The sequence below is a fragment of the Monodon monoceros genome, unplaced genomic scaffold (assembly GCF_005190385.1).
Source record: "Monodon monoceros isolate NGI ecotype Baffin Bay Population unplaced genomic scaffold, NGI_Narwhal_1 Super_Scaffold_18, whole genome shotgun sequence".
Taxonomy (NCBI): domain Eukaryota; kingdom Metazoa; phylum Chordata; class Mammalia; order Artiodactyla; family Monodontidae; genus Monodon; species Monodon monoceros.
Genome location: NW_021703774.1, coordinates 99,975,731 through 99,999,361, shown reverse-complemented (window position 1 = coordinate 99,999,361; position 23,631 = coordinate 99,975,731). Strand labels below are relative to the sequence as shown.

Here is a 23,631-nt window from a genome sequence, read left to right as displayed (position 1 = left end):
CTTAAGGCCCTGTTTAAGGCCTCTTCCTTATCTGTAGAATGATGGGTTAAGATAATTTCAGAGATCCATTCCATGACTCATTACAACATCAAATCCATTATTTCTTTCACATGTACACAGGCTATTAAAAAAAAAAAGGCTGGAAAAATGTGGCTCTATCATTATAAAGATGTAAATTATATGTCATTCAATAGATTATTAAAACATCTATTTGGGTATTTAACATGGCTACTATTTACTTCCAGTAACTCCTTCAGACAATCATCTGCTTAGACAAGAAATGCTCCCAATACTAATTTATGATATATAAAAACTAATTAAGAAAAGAAACATATGAGTCAAATTATACCAAGCAGATTATAAAAACACCCTTTGTGAGCCATATTTATACCTTGCTCAACTTTATATCCCTTTATATCATTTTGTATTTAGCTCAATACAAAGTACACTGAACACTGACTGAATCGAAATAAAATCAAAATCCCCATATTAAAAAATACCGTCAAATACCAGACAGTCATATTCAATAACACAGTGACATAAACTGTACTCATTCTATCCTTATTCATGGGATAATTTAATACATTTTTTATGGCAACAATAAATTAAATAAAATGTCCCAAATATTTCTAGGAACAGAAAAACTTACAAAACAGCCAAATTCAGGGTCAACTCTTTGCTATAAATATTCTTTATCAGAAAAAACTAATTAGGACTTTTCCCTGGTGGCACACTGGTTAAGAATCCGCCTGCCAATGCAGGGGACATGGGTTTGAGCCCTGGTCCGGGAAGATCCCGCATGCCGCGGAGAAATTAAGTCCGTGCTCCACAACTACTGAGCCTGCGCTCTAAAGCCCGCGAGCCACGACTACTGAAGCCCGTGCGCCTAGAGCCCATGCTCTGCAACAAGAGAAGCCACCACAATGAGAAACCCGCCCACCGCAAGGAAGAGTAGCCCCCGCTTGCCGCAACTAGAGAAAGCCGGCGTGCAGCAACGAAGACCCAATGCAGCCAAAAATAAATAAATAAAATAAATTTATATAAAAAAAGAAAAAGCTAATTAATGATAATGTTTTGCTTTAAATACTATTTTTCCCATGTTATTTTAGTAAGTCCATAATATATCTTATGAAAAAATTAGTGTATGTATATAAGTAATTTTATGTATGACTCTAAACCTTAAGAATTATAAATGGAATACAGAAACAAACTTTACAGAAACAACCTGAACCTAAATTCTTCATTTCACTTATTCAATGAATGCTTGCTATATGCCAAATAATTAAATTGCACCACTACCATTAACAAAGAGACACACAGTTAAAAATAATGGTATTTCCTAAGCTAAACATAAATTTGAGATATAATGAAAGTATAGATGAAAAAGTACCCAAATAGAAGTTTTCTTTTATTTTTTCTTTTAAGAGTCAGAAGGGTCTCAGAGATCCCCACGTTGTAACTTTAAGTATAAGCAGGAAAGCCAAGTGAATTCATGGGTGGATTAGAGAAAAGGGTTAAGCAGTTCACCTTCAGAGGACAATGAAATAAGTAACATAAACAAATATACAAAACTGTTGAAAACACTTACAAATGAAATAGTCCAAGTAAAGATATTACATTATATTGTCTCTGCCTTAATTCACATATTAAAAAAAATGACTCAAAATGGACAATAGGCCTGAATAAAAAACCTAAAACTATATAACTCCTAGAAGAAAACAGGAAAAAGTTTTCACAACCTTGGAATAGGCAAAATTTGTTAATGGGACACAAGGAAACACTAACAATAAAGGAAAAATCTGATTAAAAAAATACTAAATTGGACTTCAAAACTTAAAAAGCTCTGTTTTAAGAAAATGAAAAGGTACGTCACAAACTGAAAAAAAAAAATCCTTAACATATGCATCTGACAAAAAGGACTGGTATGCAGAGTACATGAAGAACACTTAAAATTGATAATTAAGAAGGCAAACAACACATTTTTTAAAAAATGAGTAAGAGACTTAAACTGACACTTTCCAAAACAAAATAGTCAAGTAGTCAATAAGCAACTGAAAAACATTCAACATCCTTAGTCACCAGGGAAACCCAGGGTAAAACCACACTATGTACACATTAGAATGGCTACAATTCTAAAGACTGGCCATACCAAGCGTTGCTAAAGATGGGAGCAGTTGTGACTTTCATATAACCATGTCAGAAGTATGTAAGAGTTCAACCACTTTGAAGAACTGTTTTGGCAATTCTTTACAAAGTTAAACACATTTTTATATGACACAGCAAGAGAAATGAAAACCTACATCCACAAAAAGACTTGCAATTGAAAGTTCAGAAGAGCTTTATTTCTAGCCAAAGCCCAGAAACAACCCCAATATCCAGAAAAATAATCAAATTGTGATACATTCATTCACTGCAACACTATTCAGCAATAAAAAGAAACAAACTTTGATACATACATGAATCTTATAAACATTAGGTGAAAGAAGCCTGATGCAAAAAAGTACATGCTATATGATTCTACTTATAAGAAGTTCAAGAACAAGCCTTCACATATTGTAGAAGAAAAGCCTTCCTAAACATGACACCAAAAGAACAAGTAACAATAAAGAATATGTATAAATTGGACTCATCAAAATTTTAAATGTTTTGTACCTCACTGGATGCCATCAAGGAAGTGAAAAGAGGGACTTCCCTGGTGGTGCAGTGGTTAAGAATCCGCCTGCCAATGCAGGGGACACGGGTTTAAGCCCTGGACCAGGAGGATCCCACATGCTGTGGAGCGACTAAGCCCATGCGCCACAACTGCTGAGCCTATGCTCTAGAGCCCGTAAGCCACAATTACTGAGCCCATGCGCTGCATCTACTGAAGCCCGTGTGCCTAGAGCCCATGCACTGCAACTAGAGAAGCCACCGCAATGAGAAGCCCGGGCACCGCAACAAAGAGTAGCCCCCGCTCGCCGCAACTAGAGAAAGCCCACGCGCAGCAACGAAGACCCAACACAGCCAAAAATAATAAATAAATAAAAATAAATTAAAAATTCAAAAAATAAATACATAAAAATAATAAAAAATAAAAAGAAAGTGGAAAGAAAACCCACAGAATGGGAAAAATATTTGTAACCCATGAGTCTTCTATCTAGACTACATAAATAACTTTTACAACTCAGTAAGAAAAAGACAAACAAACCAATTTAAAAATGGGCACAGGGACTTCCCTGGTGGCACAGTGGTTGAGAATCCACCTGCCAGTGCAGGGGCCACGGGTTCGATCCCTGGAAGATCCCACATGCTGCGGAGCAACTAAGCCTGTGCACCGCAACTACTGAGCCTGCACTCTAGAGCCCGCAAGCCACAACTACTGAGCCTGTGTGCCACAACTACAGAAGCCCGTGAACCTAGAGCCCATGCTCCGCGACAAAGAGTACCACTACTTGCCACAACTAGAGAAAGCCTGTGTGCGGCAACGAAGACCCAAGGCAGGCAAAAATTAATTAATTAATTTTTAAAAAATAAAGCAATCATTTAAAAAAGTAAAAAATAAATAAAAACGGGCACAGAATAAGAAAAGACAATTCTCCAAAGATATAGAAATGGCCAATAAACACATAAAAAGATGCTCAACATCACTAATGATTAGGGATATGCCAATCAAAACCATAACAACACACCACTTCACAACCACTAGTATGGCTATAATCAAAAAGACAAATAATAAGTGTTGGTGAAGATATGGAGACACAGGAACCCTCAGACACTACTGATGGGAATATAAAGTGGTTAAAACCACTTCGGGAAATAGTCTGGCAATTCCTTAAATGGTTAAACAAAGAATTACCATACGAATCAGCCATTCCACTCTTAGGTATATATTCAAGAGAAATGAAAATCTATGTCCACACAAAACTTATACAACGAATGTTCATGGCAGCATTATCCATAATAGCCAAAAAGTGGAAACAATCCAAATGTCCATCAAGTGCTGAATGAATAAAAACACTGGTATATCCATAAGGTGTAATATCATTCAGTCTTGAAAATAAATGAAGTAGTGATACATGTTACAACATGGATGAACCTTGAAAACACTATGCTAAGTGAAAGAACCAGTCACAAAAGGAAACATATTGTATGATTCCATTTATAGGAAATAGCTAGAATTCAGAAAGTAGATTAGATGCTGCTGAGGACTGGAGTAGGAGTAAGGGGAACAAGAAGGAATGGGCAGTGGCTGCTAATGGATACAAAGTTTCTTTGGGGGGTGATGAAAATGTTCTAAAATTGATTGTGGTGACTGGTTGCACAACTCTGTGAATACATGAAAAAACACTCAGTTGTACACTTCATATGTGTGAATTGCAGTATATGAATTATAGCCCCCAAATGCTGTTATATCGAAAAAAGAATAAATGAAATATATCCATGGCAATAAAAATCAGATGAAAAGTTTCAGGTGGTGGGGTTGCTAAAAAGGGCACAAATGAATATTCTAAGATGACAGAAATTGTCTCCGTGTTAATGGCCTGTGGGTTATACACAGGTGTATACATCTATCAAAGCTCTAACTGTACACTTAAGAACTGTGCATTTCTCTGTTGCAAATTATACATCAACTTTATAAAAATGTATTAAAAATGCTGTCTCTGGTTAATGACATTAGGGGTAGTGAGAATTAGGTGAGAAACTACTGCTTTTTATTACTAGAAGCCCTTCAGAATTGTTTTAAAAACCATGACTATTACTATCACAAAAAACAGTAACTGTTTTTGATATATTAAGTGTATCCATTTCATAAAGAAAGGGAAGTATGAACACTACTTCCTTTCTCTTTTTTCAAATTTGTTGGTCACTCTATCAAAATTTAGAATTTTCTAAGGAAAAATTTTATAATTTTTTTCCAGTTCTATGGATATAATGAAATCCTTCTGAGAGAACGTTAACATTTTCCAAAAGAAGTAACACTTGAATTGATACTATCAAGTCTCTCCCCACTAGCTACTTAGTCATGGTATGTAGAAGAATTTACATACTAATTAAGAATATGTAGACCTTACAGAATGTGTAATTAGAATCAGATATTTTTATTTCTTTTTCCTAAAAGCAGTGATTAAAAAAAAAAAAAACCACCTCAGGAAGACTCCTAGACAGGTTGCCACCTAGTTTAAATTCAATTAAAATACTCCTGACATGGCAGTAGAGGCACAATGCCTGAAAATGCCAACAGTTTCCAAAGACTTTAGCCTGGCAACTGAGAAAATGGTAATACAACAACATTACTCATGATCCATGGGCTAGTGAGAAGTCTATTCAAAACTTATTCAGTTATCTTCCTCTTCCCAGAGCACATGGGTTCACTGCCTTGCATGGATTTACTGTAATTTTTTTTAAAAAAAAAAAAAAAAAAAAAAGGAAACTACCTTCCCACCCCAACATAATTTCCTTATGACTAATACAAGAAGAAATTTATCAAATTAAGGAAAAGAATACTGGTCTGGTAGGAATATTGTACGCTATAATCAAAGGCATTCCCCATAGGTATGTGTGGCCTGCTGCTATACAATAATTCAGAGGTCCAAATTTATTCATCCTCCTAGAATGCTGCCAGACTAAGACATCAGAGTTGAATCTCTACTGACTGGGGAATAAATACATAGTCCTCAGTCTCCTAGCTAAGCAATTCCAAATTTCTGTACCTCCAGCTCTAAGGGCAGCATTCAAAATGGCTACAGCTCCACATTATCTGAGGTGGAGGTGCTAAAGCCAATTATCAGTTGGACTTCAAATAGTATCAAGGATGGAAAAAGTCTAGGATTGTTTGCTTGCAGAAGCTTAGAATACTTGGCAGAGAGAAAGCATTTCCAGTTCCCTAATAGATAGGACTAGGGACTAAAGTGAGAACAAGGGAATATGCCAACAAAGAGAGTAATCAGGGTCTTTGGGTCTTATTTTAGAGAGATTACCTTCACCATATTCCTGCTACTGAGAAGTGAACCTTCACCTCACCAAGGGGTCACCTATCTGAGAAAAATGGTACCCTGTGCACTTCAATGATGGGTACATGAAAAAAAAAAAGTAGCTTATGTATAGCAGGATATATTTGACAAACATGAAAGAAAAAAAACCCTCTACTTACTACAATACTATGAAAAATACAAAGGAGGAGAAGATAAAGAATGGGTTCTCTTTTGGGTTATTTGGAATATGAAGTACTTGTGGGACTTACCCACGTAGATAAGAAGCCCAGAAGTTGAAAAGTCTACAAATGGAAACTGGGCAATTATTTGACAAACTTTTTGAATATCCTGCTGTACTCAGTATAATGCTTTCCTATGGATACCAGAAATAAGAGAGCAGGATACAAAAATGACAGGTCAACATGCCATTTGGGAATGTGTAAACTGCTAAGTTAATTTATAAAGAACTAAGGAAAGATGTAAGAAAGCTAAGGAAGAAAACTGCTATACAAGAAAAACACTTGGAAAGCTAAATACACCGGCACTTTATTGCAGAGGGAGCAAACTTTCAAACATAGAGTCAAACACTCTTGTAATGTTACACCAAACAAACAGGATATGAAAGTGCATGGAGAAAGACAGCAGCTTGCTGGCTAAAAGAAAGGCAAATCAATAGCAACAAAATACACTTCTGACTCACAGGAGTCACACCCTTTCACAGCAACATCATCAAGCACATATACAAGTCTCAGAACAAGAGAAACAAGAAGGGACAATTAAGAGAAAAGACAAGGAATTAGCACAGGAAACAATTCAGAGACAACTCAGGAGGGAGGTGCCTAGACGACAAGAATCTCTCCAGTTCTGAAAGCATAGGGGTTTTCTTTGGCTTTTGTTTCCTTAAGATGAGATCTCAGAGAAGGTGAATGCATGAGTGTTGCAGCCCCCTCTCAAATATTCTGATCAGAAACTGATGGTTGGCAATCTGTATATGTTCTTGGGAGAAATGTCTATTTAGGTCTTCTACCCATTTTTGGTTTGCGTTTTGTTTTTTTTGATATTGAGCTGCATGAGAGGCTTGTAAATTTTAGAGATTAATCCTTTGTCAGTTGCTTCATTTGCAAATATTTTCTCCCATTCTGAGGGTTATCTTTTTTCTTGTTTATGGTTTCCTTTGCTGTGCAAAAGCTTTGAAGTTTCATTAGGTCCCATGTGTTTATTTTTGTTTTTATTTCCATTTCTCTACGAGGTGGGTCAAAAAGGATCTTGCTGTGATTTATGTCATAGAGTGTTCTGCCTCTGTTTTCCTGTAAGAGTTTGATAGTGTCTGGCCTTATATTTAGGTCTTTAATCCATTCTGAGTTTATTTTTGTGTATGGTGTTAGGGAGTGTTCTAATTTCATTCTTTTACATGTAGCTGTCCAGTTTTCCCAGCACCACTTATTGAAGAGGCTGTCTTTTCTCCATTGTATATTCTTGTCTCCTTTACCAAAAATAAGGTGACCATATGTGCATGGGTTTATCTCTGGGCTTTCTATCCTGTTCCACTGATCTATCTTTCTGTTTTTATGCCAGTACCATACTGTCTTAATTACTGCAGCTTTGTGGTATAGCCTGAAGTCTGGGATCCCGATTCCTCCAGCTCTGTTTTTCTTTCTCAAGATTGCTCTGGCTGTTCGGGATATTTTGTGTTTCCATACAAATTGTGAAATTTTTTGTTCTAGTTCTGTGAAAAATGCCATTGGTAGTTTGATAGGGATTGCTCTGTATCTGTAGATTGCCTTGGGTAGTATAGTCACTTTCACAATGTTGATTCTTCCAATCCAAGAACATGGTATATCTATCCATCTGTTTGTATCATCTTTAATTTCTTTCATCAGTGTTTTATGGTTTTCTGCATACAGGTCTTTTGTCTCCTTACGTAGGTTTATTCCTAGGTATTTTACTCTTTTTGTTGCAATGGGAAATGGGAGTGTTTCCTTAATTTCTCTTTCAGATTTTTCATCATTAGTGTATAGGAATGCAAGAGATTTCTGTGCATTAATTTTGTATTCTGCTACTTTAACAAATTCATGGATTAGAGAACAGTATGGAGGTTCCCTAAAAAACTAAAAATAGAATTACCATACGACCCAGCAATCCCACTACTGGGCATATACCCTGAGAAAACCATAATTCAAAAAGAAACACGTACCACAATGTTCACTGCAGCTCTATTTATAATAGTCAGGACATGGAAGCCACCTAAGTGTCCATCAACAGATGAATGGATAAAGAAGATGTGGCACATATATACAATGGAATATTACTCAGCCATAAAACGAAATGAAATTGAGTTATTTTTAGTGAGGTAGATGGACCTAGAGACTGTCATACAGAGTGAAGTAAGTCAGAACGAGAAAAATAAATACCATATGCTAACACATATATATAGAATCTAAAAAAAAAAAAAGGTTCTGAAGAGCCTAGGGGCAGGACAGGAATAAAGATGCAGACGTAGAGAATGTACTTGAGGACACGGGGAGGGGAAGGGTAAGCTGTGACCAAGTGAGAGAGTGGCATGGACTTATATATACTACCAAATGTAAAATAGATAGCTAGTGGGAAGCAGCCCCATAGCACAGGGAGATCAGCTCAGTGCTTTGTGACCACCTAGAAGGGTGGGATAGGGAGACTGGGAGGGAGATGCAAGAGGGAGGAGATATGGGGATATATGTATATCTATAGCTGATTCACTTTGTTATAAAGCAGAAACTAACACACCATTGTAAAGCAATTATAATCCAATAAAGATGTAAAAAAAAAAATTAAAAAAAGAAACTGATGGTTTACTGATTGCTTTATGCAGACACTCCAGACAGAAAGCATTGACACTGCAGACTGAAGCTAAGCTAGTTGCAAGAGAAATAGTACAATAAATTCTTTTAATTAATCATATCATCAAATTCCTCAGGAAATCAGACAACCGATTAAAAACTTAAAACAATCCTATGAAAAGAAAAAGAATAAAGAGTTCGAGTGAAGATCTAAAGGCTTCTCCTATGATTAAAAATACATGAATTTTTAACGCAAAGACTTGAAAATACATGTTTTGTTCAGAAGCTTTTTACTACTTCCTTAAATGTTCATGGCTGTGTTATAGAGAGTATTCTTAGGAAAACTGAGGTAATGCTGTGGTGGTAAAATTATAAACATAAAAGTCAGATCACCTAGATCAGCACTGTCCAATAGAAATAATAATGCAAGCCCCTACATAATTTAAAATATTCTAATAGCCAAGTTTAAAGTATAAAGAAATAGTTGCAATTAATTTTAATAATTTATTTGATCAAATATAGTCAAAATATTACATATTTTTAGTATGTAATCAAAATTTTTTAATTAATGAGACGTTTTCCCCCCCAAAATCAGCTCTTCAAAATCTAGAGTATATTTTACTCTTACAGCCCACCACAATTTAGACCAGCAACATTTCAGGAGCTCAACTGTCACGTATGGCTAAAGGCTTCCATATTCGACAGTGTAGACTTAGATATTGGTAGGATACAAAGATATATAAATTAAGGTTTCAAAGATTCCTGCTTACCATATTTTAAAAAATAAATAAAATACATTTACTTTAGTTTAGAAGAACCATTTCCTCATCCTCATATTTCACCCCCCAAAATCTGCTAAAAAGTAAAATCTGATTCTAAATAACAGAATGCAAAAGGAAACAAACATGGTTGCAATGCCAAACTTTTAAACCACACAAATAATGGCCCGTTTAAAATTTAAATTAGCACTATTCCCCTCCTTAATTAAAATGCATTGCTATTACACTTGAACCTTACCTTCTTAAATTCATCTCAGCCAAAGCCTTTGTATTTTTAAAATGAAAAACACACTTAACACAGAAAAAAAAATAGCTGTCCCATTTCAACTTCAAGGCTATCAATAATTAACTTTCATCAAACAGATCTTTGACATTGTATTGAACCATTTCTTCACATCTTCCTGGGGTTGCCAGATGCACTGATTTTTAAAAAGTGATAACTGCAGTAAAACTATGGGAAGGAAAAACAGTTTCTTTATAGAATTTGGTATTTTCATGTTTCCTCAATTTTAATTTTCTAAAATACTGCCAAAGTATTTTATACTTTCTTAATCAAAGACGGTTAAACAACACAAGAGATTCATCTACATTTGCAAAAGAGAAGAAAACATCCTAAATAAAAGCATTTCCCCTGTTAGAAGTAACAGTTGTCTCAGTTTTTACTTTAGATACGTAACTTGCATATCTACATTACAAACCACAGAAGTGGTCAGAGAAAATTTAGCTTATTATTCTTGCAATTTTTTCTTGGACTTAATACATTGCTGGGGTACTAGAGCAGAACAGGGGAAGGTGAGCTAGATCTTAGTGTTTGTCATTTTATTCTTTATTAAAGTCAGAAAGATGTGTTTTTCCACCAGGACTGTTCTCCTAAGGCAAAACAAAATATTGCTACATTTACCCGTTCTCTACACATAAATTCTTCCCATGGATTCTGGGTTTTAATGATTTTTTTAAAAAGAGTGAGAGACTCAAAATGTGAACTCAAAAAAGTACAAAGTTTTGAGTAATTCCACACAAGAACAAAGGGTGAAAACCTTCTGCTTCTTTTACTTCTTCGAAGTCTTACTTGTCAAAATTTCTTTTCTAGACATCTTCAAACAATTCTAACAATTATTATTTAATTGTTAAGATATATGCCAAGCACATCTAGTATTCTGGAATAAATTGTGAATTACGTGAGAAAAAGTTCATCTATACACACATCACTTGCAACAATTTTTATATGGTGTTTTCTATATTTTAGTTATACAGTAATTATTGATCATAACCATAAAAATAAATTCAACTTTGGTCACTTACAAACCCAGGGCCAAAGTTATCTTTTGTGCGAACTGCTTTTCCATGTAAGAACCAATTCAAAACTTATAAATTCTTCACATCCTTTAGCACTATCTGTAAGTGTTTTACTTTGCCAGTCCTGCCCTGGTTTTATATTCCACTAAGTTTTCCACACCATACACCTCCTTTTGAGAGTCCCCGCCACTTTGTTTTCTGTGAGCATCTATTTGCTCATAACTGCCTTCACACAACCCAACACTCCACTTTGCTCTTTCATGAGCCTCTTCCAAATTCATCTTATCCAAGAAACTTTGCCAATCTACATATTATGCTAGAAAACTACCTCCTCCTAAAACCTCAACCAAAAGACTTTGCTCTAAATCTTTCAAATGTAATAAGCAAAGGGGCACAAAGTTAATACCAATACACACATAAAACCCACATAAAGTTATCATCATGTGGCACACCAAGTTTTCTATCTTACCCATCAAATGCTGAGAGCCAAAGAAAACCCTTTAAAAGCACTTTCTAGGAAACAATAATCAGAAGGGGACAATTTCTATTGCCAGGTTTGAATGGGCTAACATTAGGTCTTCTTCCAGTTGTTCATTTGGGCCAGGTTCAAAGTCTCTAGCTTGTAAATTCTATTTCCAGGTAATTTCTTTCACGTCTCTATTTTCTGTCTCCATATCAACAGAAAGGTACCAAACCTGAGGACAGGTCATTTGAAAGCAAAAATTTCAACAACTACCTCAGCAATACATTTTTTTAAAGCTGAGCAGAGTTAATATTCAGAATATATAAGACTTTGGCCAACAGGCAACAATGGACAGCAATTTCTGAAACTCAGGAGATAAGTGAGGTAAGACCTATGACTGCCATCTTACCTCCCATGAGAGAGTTTCCAGATTCTGGCACACGTAGGAAAAATTCAACAGATCCTAGTGAACTTTCTCAATTGAGTAGACAGAGCTGAGAGCATGAGGAGACCAAAGTGGCTAGAGTCCAAGGAAAAGAGTATCAGAGAGGTAAGAAGTACACAAACAAGACCTTCAGAGATTGACAGAGGATATCCATTAAGTATTCAGCTGGGAACTGATCAGCACATGTATGTAAGGAAACTACCCAAAGCTAGAGGGAAAAAAGCACCAGAAAAGATTAGATTTAACAGTGGCCACCATTCACACAGGGCCAGGAATAGTATCTGTCCCCACCGGCCAGACTGGAAAACCTGTTTCAAGGCATATTGGGTGAAGTACACAAAAGGGCCGTGCCTCAGTAGGAGGGAATAATAGCCCTAGGCTTGCACTACTCCAGAGCAAATTCTTTCCAAGTAACTTAACTGCATTCTTGAACAAAGCTCAAGAATATTTATAGGAAAAAAGCCAAACCAAGTGAGGTAAAATTCACAATGTGAGACATCCAATCAAATATTATCAGGCATGCAAAGAAGCAGAAAAATATAACCAATGAGAAGAAAAAGTAATTAATCAAAAGCAAACTGGTATTGATAGAAATGTTAGAACTACCAGACAAGGCCATTAAAAGTTATTAAGACTATACTTCTGTATATTCAAAACTTAAGTAGAGACATACAAACAACACTCAGCTCCACCTTCTAGAGATGAACAATGTGAGAGATGGAAAAACACACTGGATAGGATTAATGGCAAATTAGACATGGCAGATCACAATACAGAGAACTTGAATACAAAGCAATAAAAATTTTCCAGAAAGTGAACACGATATCAGTGAGCTGTGGAACAACTTCGAGTGGCCTAATATTTGTGTAATTAGAGTCACTGAGGAGGAGGAGAGAAAGGAACAAAAAAAATGTGAAGGGGCTTCCCTGGTGGCGCAGTGGTTGAGAGTCCGCCTGCCGATGCAGGGGACACGGGTTCGTGCCCCAGTCCGGGAAGATCCCACATGCCGCGGAGCGGCTGGGCCTGTGAGCCATGGCTGCTGAGCCTGCACGTCTGGAGCCTGTGCTCCACAATGGGAGAGGCCACAACAGTGAGAGGCCCACGTACCACACACACACAAAAAAAATTTGAAAAATAAAATGGTTGAAAAGTTTCCAAATTTGAGGAAAATTATTAAGTCTACAAGAAGTTCAACAAAACCCCAAAGTAAGAAACATGCAGAAAACTACAATAAGGCACCTCAGAATCACTGCTTAAAACCAGGGATAAAGGACTTCCCTGTGTGGCTCAGTGATTAAGAGTCCGCCTGCCGATGCAGGGGACGCGGGTTCGTGCCCCGGTCCGGGAAGATCCCACATGCTGCAGAGCGGCTGGGCCCGTGAGCCGTGGCTGCTGAGCCTGCGCGTCCGGAGCCTGTGCTCCGCAACGGGAGAGGCCACAGCAGTGAGAGGCCTGCGTACCACAAAAAAAAAAGAACCAAAGAGCACCAGAAATGGAAGCTATGTAGGCAAATATAAGATTTTTTCTTATTATTTCAATCTCATTTAAAAGATAATTGACTACTGAAGCAAAAATAATAATGTAGTATGGGGTTTATAACATATACAAAAGCAAAATGCATGATAAAACTAGCACAAAGGATTGGAGAGGAGAAATGGAAATGTACTATTCTAAGTTCTTACACTATGTGTGAAATGGTATGAGATCTCTTGAAGGCATACCGTGCTAAGTTAGTTAAGGATATATACTATGAACCATAAAGCAACCGCAAGAGGGAAGAGATATGGGAACATATGTATATGTACAACTGATTCACTTTGTTATAAAGCAGAAATTAACACACCATTGTAAAGCAATTATACCCCAATAAAGATGTTAAAAAAATAAAAATAAACAGTTATAGCCAATAAATCAACAAAAGATAAAACAGAATCATAAAGAACATTTCATTCAGTCAAAAGGCCAAAAAATTAAAAGATAAAGAACAGTAAAACAAGATGACAAATATAAACATAACCATATCAAGAATTACATTAAATGTAAATGATCTATTTTCCTCAAAACCTAGAAAATACTATGTTAAGTAAAAGAAGCTAGTCACAAAAGACTACCAATGAAATGTCCAGAATAGGCAAATCCCTGGAGACAGAAAGTAGATTAGTGGTTACCAGCAGCTGGAAGGAGGGAGGAAAGGGGAGACTAATGGGTACAAAGTTTCTTTTGGGAGTCATAAAAACGTTCTGAAATTGAATAGTGGCAATGTTTGCACAACTCTGTGAGTGTACTAAAAATACCACTAAATTGTATACTTTAAAGGGATGGATTTTATGGTATGTGAATAATTAAGAGCACAATAACAATACAATAAAAATACTGGAAAAGGTGCTGAAATAATAATAAGTATGTATTTTCTAAGATCCAGCAAGAAGATTCTAATCCTCACTTCACTCTATAAGGAGTGTGAGTATGTGATCTGCTTTGGCCAATAAAATGTGAGTTAAAGTTATGTGTATCACTCTCTAGCAGATGTTTTAAGGTATATTTCCACTATTTGCCATGAGTCTGGTTTATCCTGCATAGGGGCTGGTCACTGTTCCAGAAATGAAGTGTGCAGCAAAAATGTACTCAGCCTGCAGTTTGGGATGAACGTTAACGTGAGCAAGAAATAAAATTTTGTCATAATTTTTTTAAAAAGTGATCTAATTACTGTAATTAAAAGGCAAAGATTGTCAGATTGTACTTTAAGAAGCAAGAGCCACTATATGCTAACTGACAAACTTTAAAGATAAAGAAAAAAATAGAATAAAAGGATGGAAAAATATATAAAATTTTAACATTATTCAAAAGAAAGCTACAGTGACTAGATGAGATAAAGTAGATTTCTAAGCAAACAATATTACTAGGGATAATGAGTGCATTTCACAACAGGACATAACAATTCTGAACGTTTATATACACAATAATAAAGCTTCAAGTTACATGAAACAAAGACTGATAAAATTTAAACAGAAATAAATCCACAATTATAGTTGGAGGTTTCAATACTCTTCTCTCAACATCTGACATCAATATCTGATACAACAAGTAAACATAAAACCAGCAAAGATACAGTAGACTTGAACAACACTATCAATCAATTTGAATCAATTAACATTTATAGAATACGCCACCAAACAACAGCTAAATGCACAATCTTCTCAAGTGCACATAAAATATTTATCAAAACAGACCACACTCAGGACCATAAAATTTAAAGGGATGTTGCTAAAGCAGAGCTTTAGGAGAAATGTACAGCACTAAACACTTATATTACAAAAGAGGAAAGATCACAAAGACATTACAAGGACACAAGGCATTACAGATAAAGGTCAAAGACATCGGAAGACAACTACAGACCAATTTCCCTCCTGAAAACAGATGCAAAAATTCCAAACAAAACACATCATATCCAACAATATTTTATAAAGACAGTAAACAATACTTCATAAAGACAGTATATAATGTCTAAGTGGGGTTTATCCTAGGAACGCAAAGTTGGTTTAACATTTAAAAATCAATGTAATTTGCCATATTAAACTAAAAGAGGAAAACGATGTAATCATTTCAAAAGATTCAGGAAAAGCATTTGACAAAATCCAACTTCTGTTTCTTATAAACTCTCAGCAAATGAGAAATAAAAAGGAACTTCTTCAATTTGATAAAAGTCATCTACAGAAACCTACAATTAACTTCATATTTAATGCTTTCCCCTTAAGATCAGGAAAACAAGGCTATCTGTTCATCGCTTACACTCAAATTTGTACCGGAGGTACTAGTCAATTGCAATAAGGCAAGAAAAAGATATAAAAGGCATCCATATTGTAAAGGAAGACACAAACATGCTTTTATTCACAGACCACATGCTCATCTATGTAGAAAATCTAATGGAATCTAAAGAAACAACAAAACCTACCAGAACAAGTGAATTTATCAAGGCACCAGGATACACGAATGACAAAAGAAAAATGATTGTATTTCTATACGGTAGCAATGAACAATCAAAAATTAAATTTACAAAAACAATAGCATGCACAAGTAATAAGTAAATGAGAAATATATTGTGTTCATGGGTGGAAGGCAATACTGTTAGGAATTCAACAGCATTCTGATTAAAATCTCAGCAAGCATTTTTGTACAAATTACTTCATGTAAAATTCACAAGGGTATGATAAACAGCAAAAATAGTCAAAAGAACAAAGATGGAGGATTAACACTATCTGATTTCAAGACTTATTAGAAAGCTACAATAATCAAGACAGTGTCACACTAACATTAAAGTAGACAAACAGATCAGTGGAACAGAAAAAGAATCCAGAAATAAGCACATAACGTATACAGACAACTGACTTTTGACAAAAGTGCAAAAGTAATTAAGTGGAGAAAGGACAGTCTTTTCAACAAATACAAAAACAATTAAACATGCATATTCAAAAACTGAACTTTGATCTATGCTCTGTTTCATACAAATAAATTAACTCAAATGTACGACAGTAAATCTGAAACTTAAAAATATAAACCTTCTCTAACACAGGAGTCTACCTGTGTGACCTTGAGCCATCAAAAGCAAAGTCCATAAAAGAACAACTTCAAATTGGACTTAATTACAATTTAAAACTTTTGCTCTTCAAAAGATAATGCTAAGAGAATAAGCCACAGACTGCAAAAAAATATTTGAAAAACATATATATGGATAAAGGACTTGCACCTGAAATATATAAAGAACTCTTAAAACACAATAATAAGAAAGCAAACAACCTAATTTTTTTAAATGGGCAAAAATTTCAGACAGACATTTAATCAAAGATGACATATCAATGGCAAATAAGCACATAAAAAGATGCTCAACACCATTAGGGAAATGAAAATTAAAACCACAAGATACAAATACCTATTAGAATGGCTAAAATTAAAAGACTGTACCAAGTATTGGTAAGGATGTAGAAGAACTGAAATGTTCATACATTGATGATGAGAATGTGGAAAACTATAGGCCCTTTGGAAAACAGTTCAACAATTAAATGTACACCTACCATATAAACCAGCCATTCCATTCCTAGGTATCTACCCAGGAGAAATGAGAGCATAAATCTATACAAAGGTCTGTACACAAATGTTTATAGCATTTCACAACAGGTGAGTAGGTAAACTGTGATATATCCATACAATGGAATACTACTAAGCAAAAAAAAGGAATGAAGTATTCATATGTGCTACAACATGAAAATTATGCTAGTGAAATAACCCATTAAAAAAGAGTACATACTGTATGATTCTATTTCTATAAAACTGTAGAAAATGCAAACTAATCTACAGTGACAAAAGGCAAATCAACAGCTATCTGGGGATAGAAAGGCAGATAACAGATATGTTCATTTTCTTGATTTGGTTGATAATTTCACAGGTATATACATATGTCAAAACTTATCAAATTGTATACCTTAAGTATGTGTACTTTATTATGTACATTATATATCAAAAGAGCTGTTAGAAATTATCTCTCTTATTACCCTTAAAGCCAGTGGTGGTATATATCTTGACTGAACGTAAAAGGACGCTCTTCCAATAACTCTTTAATAGCTGATGCCCTAGAGAACTTCTGATAGTAATATTAGTGAAGGGGTACCCAGGGTCCACAGTACACATTAATAACAGAGTAAACAAGTATTCTATATCACACCATTAAAAGAAAAGAATACTTTGCCTTCCATGAATAAATTTATGAAGAGATTTCCCACTCTAAATCACAAATCAGATATCCATCCTAAATTAAATAATTCTACAGCTTAACCAAAGGGGACTATTTAGAGAGTTTAAAAAACAAAAATGGTAGTTTTATTTGCCTTAAAAACCTTTTCTAAAATTCAGGAAAAATTTAGATAATTTGCTATATTAAGAAAACAAATCTCTACAGCTATCCAAGGCAGAAGAAAATTTTAGTCCAACTTTAGTTTTAAGACCAACTCCTCCAAAAAAGACTTGAATACTTTTGTTAAGTAGCTTTGATAAACAAGGAGCCAAAAACTAAACATTCTTCTTTTTTCTTTGGCCACGCCACACAGCTTGCGGCACCTCATTCCCTGACCAGGACTAGAACCCGGGCCACAGCAGTGAAAGCCCAGAATCCTAACCACTAGGCCACCAGGGAACTCCCCTAAACATTCTTAATTTGAACAAATATTTAAAATTTTGATTATGGCATATATACATATATGAATGGTTGACTATGTATGATAATTAAAAGAAAGAAAATCCAAGCAACCTCACTTACCTATTTTGTTCCTCCAGTTTAGCCAGGAGTTCTAAGTCGTCTGGACTCAACTGTGACGGGGAAGATGGTGAAAGGGCTGGCGTTGACAGTGTGGTAGATGAGGATGTAGTGTGTAATGAAGCAGATGGACTTGCCACCTGACTGGCCATCTGACTGACTGTATGTGACACTGTGTTCTTCACCCATGAGAGAGTAGAACTCAACTTTTCTGCAACCTTGTCTGTCGCCACCTAAGGATAAAAATAATAGTTGCATACGTCAATTGTATTGTATGCATTACCAAGAATTTGATAATCCTGTTAGTTTTACTTTATAACCACCATCAGAATATTTTCTTTGAGTTAATAAAGGTAAAACCTGTTTTAGCAATGATTGTCCTAACATACAGCTTTTGGAAATTCCTTATTTCAGTTCTGCAACATGAACAAATTAGAACAATGTTTTCCAAACTACAGGCTAAAATCCATCAGGGAGTGATAAAATCAATTTAATAGGTAACACCACCATTTTTAAAAAATGAAAAAGAGCAGAAAGTGTCAATGTAAAGGTATGTTGTCTTATAAAATTTCTGTCTCAGTTGCACATATGTATTAAAACTACATACTACATGTATGTTGAGTTGGGATATGAAATATATTCTTTATTTGGGTTACAGTCAAAAACATTTGAAAGCCAAGGAACTAAAACATGTCCATTAGGTGATGAGGACAGGGAAATCCTATATGACCAACAATTCAACAAAAACTGGGCTTAGTATAAATAAGATGAAATGAGACTCATGATGTATCTTCAAACCACTAAAGAGTATTTTTATTGAAGAGGATTTAGCTCTAGAAGAACAAAATTATGATAAATGATTGATTTAACAGAGTAAGAGAGTTTCAGGTACAATTTTCAAATAGTTAGAACTAGTCAGAAATAGAATGGGATGCCTAGAAAGAGTAGACATTTCCTACCAATGGCTACAATTAAGAATCCATAACACAACATTGTAAAGCAACCATACTCCAATAAAAATTTTTTTTAAAAATTCATTATAAGAGTCAACATGGAAACCTAAATGTCCCCTGACAGATGAATGGATAAAGAAGATGTGGTACATATATACAATGGAATACTACTCAGCCATAAAAAGAATGAAATAATGCCATTTGCAGCAACATGGATGCAGCTACAGATTATCATATTAAGTGAAGTCAGAAAGAGAATAACAAATACCATATCACTTATATGTGGAATCTAAAATATGACACAAATGAACATATCTATGAAACAGACTCAAGAACATAGAGAATAGACTGGTGGTTGCCAAGAGGGACAGGGTTAGGGGAGGGGTGAAGTGGAGTGGGAGTTTGGGATTAGCAGATGCAAACTGATATATATAGAATGGATAAACAACAAGGTCTTACTGTATAGCACAGGGAACTATATTTAATATCCTGTGATAAACCATAATGGAAAAGAATATGAAAAAGAATGTTAAAAAAAATTAATAATATGAGTCAAAAGTCAAGAGTTGGTTGAAGATGAGTTTCTGTTTTAGATGGGCAACCAGGACTAAAAAAGCCTTTCAAATCCCTCCCATCTCTAAGATTCAATGAACTATACAAACGTCTATATATTCTTCATAAATCATGCCAAAGTCCTAAGCAGATATGCCTACAGCGAATTCATTTGAAACACAAAATATACATAAGTAATATTCAAACAGGCATTATCACTTCAGTAATGAAAAACAATGTGAACAATAACCGTATTTGAATATCTATATAAAACTAAACATTCTTAATTTGAGTTTACAAAATAAGGTACAGTAGTTTTTTTAAGGGATTATACTTTTTTGAAACTATCACAAAAAGAGCTTCTTTTTTTTTTTTTAACAGATCTTTATAGGAGTACAGCTGCTTCACAATACTGTGTTAGTTTCTGTTGTACAACAAAGTGAATCAGCCATATGCATACATATACCCCATATCCCCTCCCTCTTGAGCCTCCCTATCCCACCTCTCTAGGTCGTCAAAAAGCACCAAGCTGATCTCCCTGTGCTATGTGGCTGCTTCCCACTAGCTAACTATTTTATATTTGGTAGTGTATATATGTCGATGCTACTCTCACTTCGCCCCAGAGTGAAGATAAGTCAGAAAAAGAAAAAGAGCTTCTTGACTGTGAAGTTCTTAGACAAAAACTATGAAGTGCTTTTACGTGCTTTGAGAAGATCTTAAATTTTATGCAACAGAAAATGACTAAAGCACTATAAAGTTGTTTTCTAGATAGACATTCTCAGCTAACCTTGGTTACATACAGCAACCTATACACATAAAAATTAAACACCAACTTATATACACAAATAAAAATGCCACCTAGACTATCTTAGCAGATACTACTCTCCCCTCATGGGTTGTCCAAGTCTTTCCTTCTCACTTCATCAACACATACATGTCCCCAATTCCTCCACCTCACCCAGAAGCAGAAAAATTCAATGTAGGGAAAAGGAATTCTAAGGTCATAGTTATGCCACTCAATGTGAGGCTGGAACTTCTGAGACAAAGATTTGATTACAAGTGAATAGGGGCAAGAGTTTCATTAACTTAAAGATACCTCTCATTTTCTTTTCATTTTCAGTAACTTTTTCATTTTAGAACTTACTTTCCTTGGAATGGCATTATAGAAGGGATCAGGGAGCTCTTACTGTTGAGGGAAGAACCCCCAAGAAAGACAAGCAGGATGAAGTAGGGGAACCAAGGCAAAGAAGTATGGGGATGATCATTTAGGCTTCCAGGCCAAAAAAAAAAGTCCTCGCCAATGAATAGACCAGCAGCACAGTTTATTAAGGCAAAAGGCCAGATAGTAACAAAATAATTTAGCCAGAACTTCCTTTGTACCAGGAAATGGTAAGAGCCATGGCAGACAACAAGACAGCCTGTTGTAGTTTGTTATCCTATTGATTTTCTCTACTCAGTTACAAATTCAATTGTGAAGATGGCACTAATTTGCATCCCACAAGCACACTATATTGTAAAACAGAAAACCTAACACATAAAATTTACAGAAAAATGTTACCCTTTACTAACACTGACGACAAATTTCAAATATACTCACAACTTTCAAAAATTAATGCTTACAACAAGGACCTACTGTATGTATACCACAGGGAACGATATTCAGTATCTTGTAATAATCTATAAGGGAAAAGAATCTGAAAAAAAAAAAAGAATCAAAGGATCACTTTGATTTATACACCAGAAACACTATAAATCAACTATACTTCAATCTTAAAATTGAAGTATATGGAAATAAATACGGAAAAAATTTTTTAAAGAAAGAATTAATGCTTTACATTTCCATTATATAAAAGTTCTCTACTCAAGCTAACTGTAGCAAAGCAAAAGACACCTATTATTTGCTTTAATTTGTTTTTAAAAATAAACTTATCACACCCTTTCTGCACACTGTAGCAACAGGCTTCCATTTAAAAAATTTGGAATAACCCGGAGCACAATCCTGACATCCTTTCAACCTTGATGAAATGAGATTCAGTCTATAACTACTGAAGGCTCAACAACCCATCTTTACAATTTAAAATTCTTAAATATAACTGGAGTATTTAATTGCAGTTGCACTTTAATAAAGTTTAATTCTCATGGTTCTAGAAATCCCACAGGATGAGTTATTTTTCATATATCATCATGTCCTATTTTTCCTTTAACTCTACTTTTCCAAGTCTCTAACCTGCCACCTCTAAACCTCTTTCCCTCATCCTATGGTAAACTGAGGTCATGAGGACACAATAAATCTGACAATGCAATTATGTCACAAAGGTTGTCACAAAGTTCCTGTCTACCTCATAGAGGTGTTATGCATTTATTTTTAAACATGAACATACTTTGGAAAGATTAAAACCATCATTAAAAAGGCTTAGTAATCAGACACAAAAGGCCATACATCGTATGATTCCATTTACATAAAATGTCCAGAATAGGCAAATCCAGAGACAGAAAGTAGTTGGGTGGCTTGGAGGGACTGTAGGAGGGGGGATGGGGAATGACTGCTAATGGGTACAGAGTTTCTTCCTAGAGTGATGAAAATGCTCTGGGATTGGACTGCAGTGACAGTTATACGAACCTGTGAATATACTAAATGCCACTGAACTGTACACTTGAAACGAGTGAATTTTATGGTATGTGAATTATATCTCAATTTTAAAAGAGCTTAGTCAATCTGAAAAATCTACATAATGTATAATTCCAACTATATGACATTCTGGAAAAGGCAAAATTATGGAGACAGTAAAAAGATCAGGATTTAGGCGAGGGAAGGGACAAACAAGCAGAACACAGAGGATTTTTAGGGTAGTGAAAATGCTCTGAATGATACAAAAATGGTAGATACATGTCATTATACATTTGTCCAAGCCCACAGAATGTAAACCATCAAGCGTGAACTATAATATAAACTATGGACTGGATGATTATAATGTGTCAACATAGTCTCATCAATTGTAACACAGGTACCACCCTGGTAGTGAATGGTGATAATGGGGGATGGGTCTGCATGTGTAGGGATAAGGGGTAGATGGGAAATCTCTGTGCTTTCCACTCAATTTTGCTGTGAACCAAAAACTTCTCTTAAAAAATAAAATACTAATAAAATAAATTAAATAAGTTTAGTAAAAGCCTTAGATATTGCTATAATATTTGAATAGGATCTCCCATGAGAAACAATCATGGTTCCTTTATCAATTTATATTTTATTAGAACTTATAAAGATGCTCTTAACTCCCCAAAAGGACTGTTTTTAAAGATTCCAATTTTAGATCCAAAATCTAAAATACTCTAAAGCAGGTATCACTACTTTCCCCATTGTAAAAGTGATGACACTTTTTAAATGATGACCCAGAGAGGTAACACAACTTTTATATTAGAAAGCTATTAAGAGTGGAACGTAGACAGTCTGGTTTGAGATTCTCTGCTCTTAACCACTGTCAAGAGTGAATAAGACCCGTGATTTCCCCGGTGGTCCAGTGGGTAAGACACCACACTCCCAATGCAGGGGACTCGGGTTTGATCCCTGGTCGGGGAACTAGATCCCGCATGCATATCCCAACTGAGAGGTAGCATGCCACAATTAAGAGTCAGCGTGCTGCAACTAAGAAACGTGTGTGCTGCAACTACGAGCCCGCATGCTGCAACGAAGATCCTGCAATGCCTCAACTAAGACCCGGTGCCACCCAAAATAAATAAATAAATAAATAAATGTTAAAACAACAACAACAAAATAAAGTGTACAATTCAATGGTTAAAAAAAAGAAAAAAAACAAGAGTGTATTAGACCAAAAGTTGGCAAGAGATGTAGTCACTAATGACCTCAATTAATCCATTCCACAGTGAAGGAAGCAGAAACCAGATTACAGAAGGTTGAGGACCATCTTAGAGAATTAGGAGCTACAAAATAATACCATTTCTATCACCATGACCTTTATTCTTGAGACATCTTGATTCAGTCTGATTCCTGAAGGCTGGAGGTTCCAGTAAGTTGGTCAGGATTTTACTATGTAACAAACCTTACTTTCCAAAA

At 35.3% G+C, this 23,631-nt stretch overlaps 1 protein-coding gene across 9 annotated transcripts in view; it reads right to left on the bottom strand.

The window, feature by feature from the left end:
- The window catches only part of EVI5 (ecotropic viral integration site 5), a 200,801-nt gene that overhangs the window by 129,759 nt on the left and 47,411 nt on the right, over positions 1–23,631 (bottom strand). For 5 of the 9 annotated variants that reach the window (XM_029228677.1, XM_029228680.1, XM_029228681.1 and 2 more), the window contains exon 2: positions 18,058–18,287. In XM_029228677.1, the coding sequence (XP_029084510.1) occupies positions 18,058–18,206 (149 nt within the window). In that variant the 5' untranslated portion in view covers positions 18,207–18,287. Of the gene's footprint in view, positions 1–9,784; positions 9,825–18,057; positions 18,288–23,631 lie in introns of those variants that run through there. The other 4 variants (XM_029228675.1, XM_029228682.1, XM_029228679.1 and 1 more) reach the window with 3 other exon arrangements.